This window comes from Microtus ochrogaster, linkage group LG5 (genome assembly GCF_000317375.1).
Source record: "Microtus ochrogaster isolate Prairie Vole_2 linkage group LG5, MicOch1.0, whole genome shotgun sequence".
NCBI lineage: Eukaryota > Metazoa > Chordata > Mammalia > Rodentia > Cricetidae > Microtus > Microtus ochrogaster.
The window spans coordinates 41,523,068-41,533,960 of NC_022031.1; the positions used below are offsets into that span (position 1 = coordinate 41,523,068).

The window sequence follows — 10,893 nt, forward strand, 5'->3', positions numbered from 1 at the left end:
CGAACTCACAGAGATCCACCTGCCTCTGCCTCCCGAGTGCTGGGATTAAAGGCGTGCGCCACCATCGCCCTGCTGGTCCTCTTATTTTCAATTCTATTTTTTGAAGATTTGCTGTGTAGTTGAGGCTGACTGGGACTATGTAGTTTAGGCTGCTGCGGTTACAGGCGCGTGTCACCACTCCCGCCTTGTTTTTTTTTGTTGTTTGTTTTAGATGAGGCATCCCCCGAAACTCAGGATCTGTATGTCCAGCTGCCTGTGTGCTACCTGTACTTCCCATGGTATTCATTTTCTCCTCAAAAAAAATGTTCCTTGTAGGTCCTCGTTTCTCTGAACCAGAACATAAAATCTCTCTGACCATCATCTATATCCAACCCTAAACTCGGGCCTGCGTGTGTCAACTACTTTAACAGCCCCTTCCCCCAACTGCCTCTCGATAATCTGCATTACATTTTGGGTTTTTTTTTAATATTTATTTATTTATTATGTATACAATATTCTGTCTGTGTGTATGTCTGCTGGCCAGAAGAGGGCACCAGACCTCATTACAGATGGTTGTGAGCCACCATGTGGTTGCTGGGAATTAAACTCAGGACCTTTGGAAGAGCAGGCAATGCTCTTAACCACTGAGCCATCTCTCCAGCCCCTGCATTACATTTTGCTGTTCGCCTTAGCCTATGTGTATCTGTGTTACTTGTTGTGGCAGGGTTTCTTTGTATAGAGGCAACGTGGACTTTGAATTCAGAGTGTACCTGCCTCTGCCTCAGTGATGGAGTTGCTGTGATATTTTGGCCCTTAGCCCCAGTAGTAGTTTCTCATGACCCTCCCAGTGGTTAAAGCAGAATCTTGGCAACTGAAAGAACTATCCAAGAGGTGATTTTTATTCCTACCTGGGAGGCAGTGTAACATACTCTTTCATCCCTCTTTGGACATATTAATGTCTTTTTGGTTTTTCTAGACAGGATTTCTCTGTAGCTTTGCTAGCTCTTGTAGACCAGGCTAGCCTTAAACTCAGATTTACCTGCCTCCTGAGTGCTGGGATTAAAAGGTCATGCGCCACCACTGCCTGGCCTTTAATGGCATTTTTATATGACATTTTAATTGCTTTGTTACACAGGAAATGAATCAAAATCTTAGTTGGGCATGATGGTGTACATCTGTAATACCAACGCTCAGGAGGTAGAGACAGTCAGGTCTCTGAGTTAGAAGACAGTCAGCTCCATATTGAGTTCTGCTCAGCCAGGACTGCATAGTGAAACTCTGGCTAAAACAAAAGATCTGAAACTGGAAAGTGTGCAGGTGTAAAAATCCTTAGCCAAGATTTATTTGTGACTTTTCTTAGAAAATGGCAAAAAAAGGCTAGGCATGGTGAGGTACGCCTTTAATCCCATCACTCAGGAGGCAGAGAAAGGCAGGCTGAACTCTTTGTTTGTGGCCAGCCTGGTCTACATAGTGATTTTCAAGACAGCCAGGACTATATAATATAGAGAGACCCTGTCTTAAAAAAAGACAAAAAAAAAATCTGGCAGGGAACCTATTCAAAAGCTGGGTGGTGGTAAGGTCAGTTACTGTGCTTCAGAGCAGCGGGCTCCTTGAGATCAAGTGCTTAGTGCCGTGGTGATCTTGATGGTGAAGTAGAGTGTTCATCGCCCTGTGGTTGTGCCCCTCCTGGGCTTTAAGAGAGTCTGAGGGTTTCTTCACTCTGTACTGGAACTTGGACAAAACCCCTTCAAGTCACAGCCGTGGAAAGACTAGGACATAGTTCTGAGAACTGTGGTGCCTGTCTGGGATATGGAGTATACACCATTTGTGGGGGCGCGTTGGCTTTGGTTTTGTTTTTAATTGGCTTGAATTAACAGTGGTCTTTGGGTCTCACTATGCTACTACTATAAGGCTGATCGTGCTTTGTGTGTAGCTGGGCCTGCTTTAACTAAAAGCTGTTCTGTATGTGGATGTTTTATGGGGTTCTATTTAGAGTTTTTGCTTTTGTTGTCTCCTGTTATGTTTTTTAAAGCTTATACCCTTTTTGTTTGTGTCCACAGGTTCGAGAACTTGTCTTGGACAATTGCAAAGCGAATGATGGAAAAATCGAGGGGTTAACAGATGAATTTGTGAACCTAGAGTTCCTCAGTTTAATAAGCGTAGGCTTGTTTTCGGTTTCAGATCTCCCCAAGCTACCGAAATTGAAAAAGGTGAGTTTTCTGTTTGTTTGTTGGTTGGTTTGTTTGTTTGTTTGTTGAGATAGGGTTTCTTTGTGTAACAGCTCTGACTGTCCTGGAACTTGCGTGTAAGCCAGGCTGGCCTCTAACACACAAGAGATCCATCTGCACTCTACCCACTGGCTATATATTCCCAGGTCTTTTGTCCCTTTTAAAACTTGGAGACAAGGTCTTTCTGAGTTGCATAGGGTGACATGTTGTTTCAGCCTCCTGGGTCACCACCATGCCCAGCCACATGACGTGTCCACACATAGCATAGCAGGCATGTGTGTTGTATTGTAGCACAGTGGGTAGACCAGGAATCCTTGAGCTCAAGTATATGGGGAGTCAGTGTGCAACTTTGATCATGGACCAGTCACAGTTTTGCAGTTCATTTCCCTGCGTGTAAACAAAAGAATGTGTTTATTATAAGAACAAGTGAGATGATGTGCTCTGAAAAGTGACCAGCAACCCAAACACTGCATGATGATTGGCTACCTTTATCTTGTCACCAGTATGAAAAATTAGAGCCATCTGTGTGGCCTGGGGTATCTTGTACTTTCTGTCTGCCTGTCTTGTCTTTTTTTTTTTTTTTTTTTTTTTTTTTTTTTTTTTTTTTTTTTTTTTTAAATGTATATGGGGATGGGGGATGCCCTTGGAGGCCAGAAGAAGATACTGGATCCCCTGGAGCTGGAGTTAAAGTGATTGTGTGATTGTGAACATTCCAACATGTGTGCTAGGAACTGAACTCGTATCTTCTGGAAGGACAACACTTGCTCTGAACTGCGGGGTCTCATGACCTGAGTGTTTATCTGCAAAAGAGTTTCACTTACCTAATCTCTACGTCTTGTACTCTGAGACATTGGCAATTTTTAGTGTGACACTTTAGTGAGGATGCTATTGCCTGACCTGCAGCTGAGAAACTGAAAGGGACTTACTGTGGAGGCTAGTGCCAGGCTTACAAAGAAGCCTCTGGGGATCTGGCTTTACAACCCCCTTGCCATAACACATACTCAGTGCTCATTGTTCATTGCATGGTCTTGAAGGGGGTATCTGGTGCCCTCTTCTAGCCTCCATAGGCACTGTGTGCACCTGGTGCCTATACAAAGCACACAAAGTCTTTTTACAAACTTTCCACCTTCTGGTGTGTCTGCTTCACTTGTCCTAAATGGTGGTATCTATAAACTGTTTGATTTGGATTAATCAAATAAAATAATGTATAATGATCTAACAAACAAGGCTTTTGGGGAAGCAGTTCTACACATGCTACATGAGTTGACTTCTGAGAAATACCAAGGGAGTCAGTTCTCTCCACCACGTGGGTCCCAGGGTTGGACCTGATCTGTCAGCCTTTACCTGAGGAGTACTTCACCAGCCCTTGTAGTTTGACTGCTATTGTTTATTTTTGTTAGGGGAAAGGGTTGCTTTGGTTCTTGGGCTGGCCTGGAACTTGGGCTCCTTCCGCCTTGCCATCTACTGAATCGAGGGGTTGCAGATGTGTGCGGTGTCTGCCTGGTTCTTTGTTACAGGTATTTGCTTTTTATCTCAGTTCAGTAGTGAGTGATTTTTCTGTACGTGTGTTTCCTTTTAGCTTGAGCTCAGCGATAATAGAATCTTTGGAGGTCTGGACAGACTAGCAGAAGAACTTCCAAGCCTCACACATCTGAACCTAAGTGGAAATAAGCTGAAAGATATCAGCACCTTGGAACCTTTGGTAGGTAATTGAGAATGTAGAGAATGGGTTGTTGTCATATTCATTTTCATATTTCTAGTGGGAGAAATGATTGGGAAATATAATTGGCTAAAAAAATGCTAGAATTATACTCTTCATAGAGTGACTTTTAAAGGTCACAGTCTCTAAGGTGTATTCCTGGGGCTTTGCTCCCCTGACTGAAACTATAATGGAATCTTGCAGTAGAGACTTTTTTATTTTTTTAATCCGTTTTAAAATACATAGTTACTATAGCTTTAAACGTGTCTCCTAATTTTTCCCACTAGACTGGCCAAGCTATTCTGTATTGTAACAGAACTGTCCATCTTAGGTGGCATTTCAGCACAGTCAAGGGCAACCTCAGAGATCGGTGATCTGTTTACCCCTATATCACTGTTGCAGAGTTTTGGGTAGAAACAGATCTTCTTACTGTAGGTTATCTAAAGAGACCAAATTTAAAGTGCCTTTTGGGTTGTGAACCTGGAATATGGCCTTAAGCAAACTGAGCAGAGAAGACGGTGTTTCCTGCCTTTCTTAAGAGTGCAGGACAATCGAAAAGAAGACACTATTTTGTGGACTGGAAAATTGTTGAAATGATTGCAGGCAGGGTTAATAACAGGAGAGAGGCAGCCCCTCAGCCCAGACTGGACTATGAGAGAGTTAGACAGAGGTGTCGCAGAAAATAAAGGGTTTTATCTGACTGGAAGAATGCTATGTTTGAGGCTGTGGGTTTGGCTCAGTTGGTGAAGTACTTGCTCAGAATGCATGAAGCCCTGGATTGCATTACCTCACACTGGTGCCTGCCTTAATCCCAGGAGATCAAAAGTTCAAGGTCATCCACCATTCATAGCAAGTTTAAGGCCAGCCTGAGCCTGGATTATAAGAAACCCTGACAAACAAAACCCTACTCTTTTGATACCTTGGAGGAAGACAGGCTGTGGTTTCTTTCAATGAAGATGCCCTGCTGGAATTAAAGGTTTTCCCCCCTCCCTTCCACAGTTGAAAATGTTGAAGCAGTTTTAATCATTTTACTAAGTCCCTTTATTTATGTATTCATATTTGAGCTTCTATTTGCTGTATGTGTTTAGAGCTTATTTCTTACCCTTGTTCTGCAGATCTTTTCTGCTGTCCATCACTAGGTGCTCCCACGTCCTCAGCTTTGCTAGTTTCATTTTTTTTTCTGTGTAGAGCAGCCTGTTTCCTGAGTTAAAGGTAATGCAGGTAATGAGCTTTGCTGTATCCAAGGACATTTAATATTTGCTCATTGAAGGCTTGTAACCCAGGGAAGAGAGAATGGCTGTCCTGTTTAGAGAGGAAACTGGGTTTAGAAAGCTTAAATAATTGTTTGGATTTAATGGCAGGATCAAATCCAAATTCACTTAATTTTTCATTGCCCTTGGGAACTGTTTTCTTTCTACATGTAAATTGATTCCATACCTAAATTTCAAGAAAATGGAATTCCCAAAGGAATACTCCGTTAACACTTACCCATGGTCTGTGCCAAGCCTGTGTTTGTTGTTTGGTGGCAGATCTCTTTATTCTGGCCTATGCCGAGCTGCGGACCAGCACCCCCTATACAGAGGTGTGTTGTGTTTGTTTTAAACAGAGGACCGGAAAGTGTCTTTTCTTGTTGGATAACCAGCTGCTCCTGATTCTCTTGGAGACTGAATTCCCTTGGGAATCCTGTGTTGGTTTTACTTAGCAGCGAAGCATAGCACAGACAAATACTGTGCAGGGATTGTTTCTGGGCTGTAACAGATTATGGTCCCAAGACGGGAGAAGTAATCTTCGTTGCTATACTATACTACTGTAGCGGATGTGTTATATATGGGGCCCTGTGGATCCTGTGGTAGCTGTTGAAAAGTCTCTACAGAGTGAATAGAAGTAGTATGGCCCTTGTTTTACAATGAGGGAACCAACAACATGTGGCAGAGCTACCGTAGCTCCATGTGCCCCAGGCTGCTCGGAAAAGCCTGAGCTAGGTTGGCCTCCTGGTTCTCACCTGGAATAAAGGAAATCTGTTGGAAAGGTGAGGGGGGAGACTCTGGGTCCAGTGTTGACTTGTAAATGTTCTAGAGTGGGGAAGACACCATCCTCATCCTCATCACCACACATTGTGAACACTGCGTTGAGCCCAGTTTTGACAGGCAATGCAATGATTGTGAATGCCTCTGCTTGCTACAGGGACATTAACGAGAGACAAAGAAGGCATCAGTTCCAACTTCCTGGGACACACCTTTTTTAAGAGACCTGGGCCATCCAAATCATCCCCCAAAGCCCTTCTAAATTCTAAGAAGGCAAGCAAAATTATTGTTAATAAAATGTTTAATGTTTATTATGGCTAGCCTATTAGCTTAGGTCAAGTTTCCGACATGGTACACTTGTTAAGTTCTTAGCAATATTTACACATCACATCGGGATCCTGTATAATCTATATTTTGAGCCTGCTGGGCTATAGATTCAATTTTACTGCTTTAAACAATCTACAGAGAGCCGGGCGATGGTGGTGCACGCCTTTAATCTCAGCACTCGGGAGGCAGAGGCAGGCGGATCTCTGTGAGTTCGAGACCAGCCTGGTCTACAGAGCTAGTTCCAGGACAGGCTCCAAAGCCACAGAGAAACCCTGTCTCGAAAAACAAAAAAACAAAAACAAACAAAAAAAAATCTACAGAGGACTGTAGTCATGTAGGATTTGTTATTGTTAACTTGCTTATATTTCATTTCCTACATTTCATACGTACTATATGACATGTCCAAATTACTTGATAATGGGTGCTTTGTCAAACATCTAAGATTCATGCTGTTTGGAAACAGGAAGGCCTTGACGGCCCTGTTTCATCAGTGGCCCAGTCCACTAAGTAAATAGTTTTAGGCTATCCAGGGGCGGTGATGTATACTGTTGTCCCTGCTACCTGAGGGGCCAAAGCAAGAGTACTGAGACAAAGGCTATGTGGTGAGACATACACTTCAGAAAAGGGTGGAGGAGGGAGGAGCACATTACAGTAAACCTTTCTAGAAGTTGCTTAAATTGATTTTCCTTTTATCTTATGTGATATAGAGTCGCTGTTACTGTAGCCAGGGATAGTATCAAATCTTAGATCTTGAGATTGAGGTAGGGGGATCGGGAGTTCTAGGCCAACCTAGACAATATAGAAAGGCTCTGTCTCCATAAAGAAAGCTAGTGAATAGCCTGTGCTGGTTATTTGGGATCATATTACAGCATTTTTTTTTCTCTTTGGCAAGAAATCATACCTGGGTTTCTGAGGTCAGGGTCTGCCCAGTAAGAAACCTAATCTAAAAATTGCCTGCTTAAAAAATCAGCCACCCCTAGACATTTGGGAATTGGCTTTTAAGCACAGTATTTGATGACCTCTCTGGTGTATGCCTGCAGGCCAGAAGAGGGCACCAGACCTCATTACAGATGGTTGTGAGCCACCATGTGGTTGCTGGGAATTAAACTCAGGACCTTTGGAAGAGCAGGCAATGCTCTTAACTGTTGAGCCATCTCTCCAGCCTCCCTTGATAACCAATCTTAAATCACTGTATATTGTGTGTTTGATGGGTGGGTATAGCATCCACCTGTAATCCTGCTGCTGGGTCTTCCCTGGTAATATATTCCAAAGACTCCTCTGAGAATAAATTCTGTGAGCCTTTTCCTGATGAGAGGATGGAGATTCTTCTTTAAGGGTCAGCAGCCCTTTCCGAGGGTCAGATAATGCAAACATGAAGCTCTGTTGGCAGTAGAAGTGTGATATGTGAGCAGATGAATGTCGTGTGGCAGTAAGACTTTATTTTATAGTTGCGTGTGGTGGTCCATGCCATTGCTAGAATACTTGGGAGGCGGGTGCAGGCAGGTGATCTCTGAGTTTGGGGCCAGCCAGGTCCATATGGAGAGAGAGACCCTGTCTTTAAAACAAAACATTAGTTTACAAAAATAGCTAGGGAGTCAGATTAGCCCGTTTTAAAGCCAACTTTGAAAGCAGAGAATTAGAGAGATTCCTTCAGTCCTGAAGCAGATATGTTGTGTCCATATTTCTTGGAGGTTGTGTGAGTGTGGCAGTAACTTTGAAGACAAAATGTCACTGCTGGATTTGCTAGTGCTTACCTTATCCAGAATTTTTTGAGTAAGGGGTCTCCGGTAGCTGACGATAACCCTGACATTATGATAGCCTTGCCTCCTACAAACTGAGACCACTGGCCTATGCTACCACTGCTGGGGATCAAAGCCTTGCACTGGGCAAGCACTCTATCAAATGAGCTACTTCCTTGCCCCCATATTGGTGTTTTTTGTTTAGTTTTGTGAGAGTGCCAAACTTTATTTTGATTTTAAAATCAATAGTTACATGTGTCTTGTCTGTGTGTACACATATAGGAAAGTCACCTGCACCCTAGAAGCCTGTTTGTACTGTTATAGAAGGCAGCAGGCTGTATATGATGATGCTTTAAGTGTACATTAAAATGTCTGGTAATATTAACCTCTTCCAAATATCTTAAATAGATAAAGGGGTGTGAGGTTTCTCTGTTGGTGAAATCTAAGCTCTTGTGTACCCTTCTGCCCACGCTGGCATACCTCCTTCCAGGTTTCACTCCATCATCCAGTGCTGCTCATGGGTGGGTCCTGTGTACTTTTCAGCCAGGTCACACTTAGAATCCTGTCGCTACCAGGAAAAAATATTGTTCTCTAGGGGAGCCAGGGATAAATGGGTAGCAGCTGATTGATAGGGAGCCTAGGCTTTTACCTCTTGAAAATGGTTTGGTGACATGTTCTTTTGATTTAGGAATCTTGGGTTTTGGTTCTTTGCTTTAGAAAAAATTGGATTGTCTGAAAAGCCTGGATCTCTTTGGCTGTGAGGTCACTAACCTGAACGATTACCGAGAGAGTGTCTTCAAACTCCTGCCCCAGCTGTCCTATCTGGACGGCTATGACCGAGAGGACCAGGAAGCACCTGACTCCGATGTGGAGGTGGATGGTGTAGAGGAAGCCCCCGATTCAGATGCAGAGGTGGACGGTGTGGACAAAGAAGAGGAGGATGAAGGTGGGTAGACTAGGCATTCCCAGTCTTGACCATGCATGTGCTCAGTTTGTGTGCCTGTGTCCTGTTTCCTCGTTTATAAAATCATAAAAGCCCATAGCTGGGGTAAAGAGCTCCAGGTCTGCCAAAGTAGGGGCTGAAAGTGAGTTTGTAGGGCTGTGCATGCAGAACAGGAAGGACAGCAGGCAGGAGACCACAGTGAACTAAAGGCTGGTAGGATGGAAACTGCCTCTAGCCTGGGCACCTAGGACCCTGGACTATTGTGTGGCCTTGGGATTAAGCCTACAGGGGTCCTGATTTGACAACTGCTCTCAGGTGCCTTTCCTAGGGTGACAGTCATAAATAAACTCTTGATCTTCCTTCTACTGTCCTGGGCACTTGGTTATGCCATCACACCATGCTTCCCACAACCAAACAAAAACCTAGGAACTTTCAGTCATGGCAGAAATAGAAAGCCTTCCTCCTATATGAAATTGAGGCAGATTTCATTCAGTAAGAGTAGGATGAAGTTTGAAGTTTTTTGATTTTAGGATTAAGAACTGGTAGAAGCTATAAGTCGCTCCCTGGCTTTTTCAGTTAGACCCTATGAGTCATCAAGGTTATTCGGTAATTTCTTTTCTTTCTTTTGGTTTTTTGAGACCGTGTTTCTTTGTGTGGCCCTGGTCTCTCTGTAGACCAGGCTGGCCTCGAACTCACAGAGATCTGCCTGCCTCTCTCTCCCAAGTACTGGGGTTAAAGGTGTGCCCAACCTTAATAATTGCTCTTTGGACTATTTTCAGAAGGAGAAGATGAAGAGGAAGAGGAAGATGAGGACGGTGAAGAGGAAGAGGATGATGAAGAAGAGGATGAAGATGAAGACGAGGATGTAGAAGGAGAAGATGATGAAGATGAAGTCAGTGGGGAGGTAAATGTAACTGTTTTCTTGCCTTCTGTGTAAAGGCAAAAGTGTAAAGGCAGAGAAAAAGGTGGGTAGAAAGACAGGCAAAGGCTTGACTGACAATGGCAGCTTTTGTCTTAATACAGGATATGCCTGCTCAGTGCTGCCTAGATACAGCACTTGTGTCTGAGATGCCTTTTTTTTTAATTTATTTATTTATTTATTAAAGATATCCGTCTCTTCCCCGCCACCGCCTCCCATTTCCCTCCCCCAATTAAGTCCCCCCCCCAGCCCGAAGAGCAATCAGGGTTCTCTGCCCTGTGGGAAGTCCAAGGAACCCCCACCTCCATCCAGGTCTAGTAAGGTGAGCATCCAAACTGCCTAGGCTCCTACAAAGCCAGTACGTGCAGTAGGATCAGAAACCCAGTGCCATTGTTCTTGAATTCTCAGTAGTCCTCATTGTCCGCTATGTTCAGAGAGACCGGTTTTATCCCAGGCTTTTTCAGACCCAGGCCAGCTGGCCTTGGTGAGTTCCCAATAAAACAACCCCATTGTCTCAGTATGTGGGTTCACCCCTTGCGGTCCTTAGTTCCTTGCTCGAGCTCTCTCTTCTTCTGCTCTGAGATGCCTTTCAAAGAAAGGATGTAGCATTGTGATTCAAAGTTAAATGTTCTTCTCCTTTAGAAGAGCAGCAAATGGCTGATCTTTCTATAGGAGTGTATGGTTAGGTTAGGACTGGAGAAATGAGGAATGGCTCCAAGGTTAAGAGCACTGACTACTCTTCTAGAGGTCCTGAGTTCAATTGCCAGCAACTCTGTAATGGAATCTGGTGCCCTCTTCTGGGTTGCAGGCATACACGCAGGCAGAATACTACATAATAAGTAAATCTTTTTTAAAGAAAAAAAGACAATGGTGTATGCTTATAATCCAGAACCTAGGCAGAAGCAGGAAGATCACAAGTTCAAGACCAACCTGGGCTAAAATTCTATGCATAGATGCATAGGGTCTGCTGTACAACCCTACCCCACATTCAGGGGGGAAAAATCTGTTCAAACCAATACTGCAATGTAAGATTAT

General features: G+C 43.8%; 1 protein-coding gene across 1 annotated transcript in view; it reads left to right on the forward strand.

Annotated features, from left to right (window-relative positions):
- Anp32b (acidic nuclear phosphoprotein 32 family member B) overlaps positions 1–10,893 on the forward strand; it is a 21,120-nt gene that overhangs the window by 7,084 nt on the left and 3,143 nt on the right. The window contains exons 2-5 of the mRNA XM_005362140.3: positions 2,040–2,189; positions 3,787–3,909; positions 8,714–8,942; positions 9,719–9,843. Of these exons, the coding sequence (XP_005362197.1) occupies positions 2,040–2,189; positions 3,787–3,909; positions 8,714–8,942; positions 9,719–9,843 (627 nt within the window). The remainder of the gene's footprint in view (positions 1–2,039; positions 2,190–3,786; positions 3,910–8,713; positions 8,943–9,718; positions 9,844–10,893) is intronic.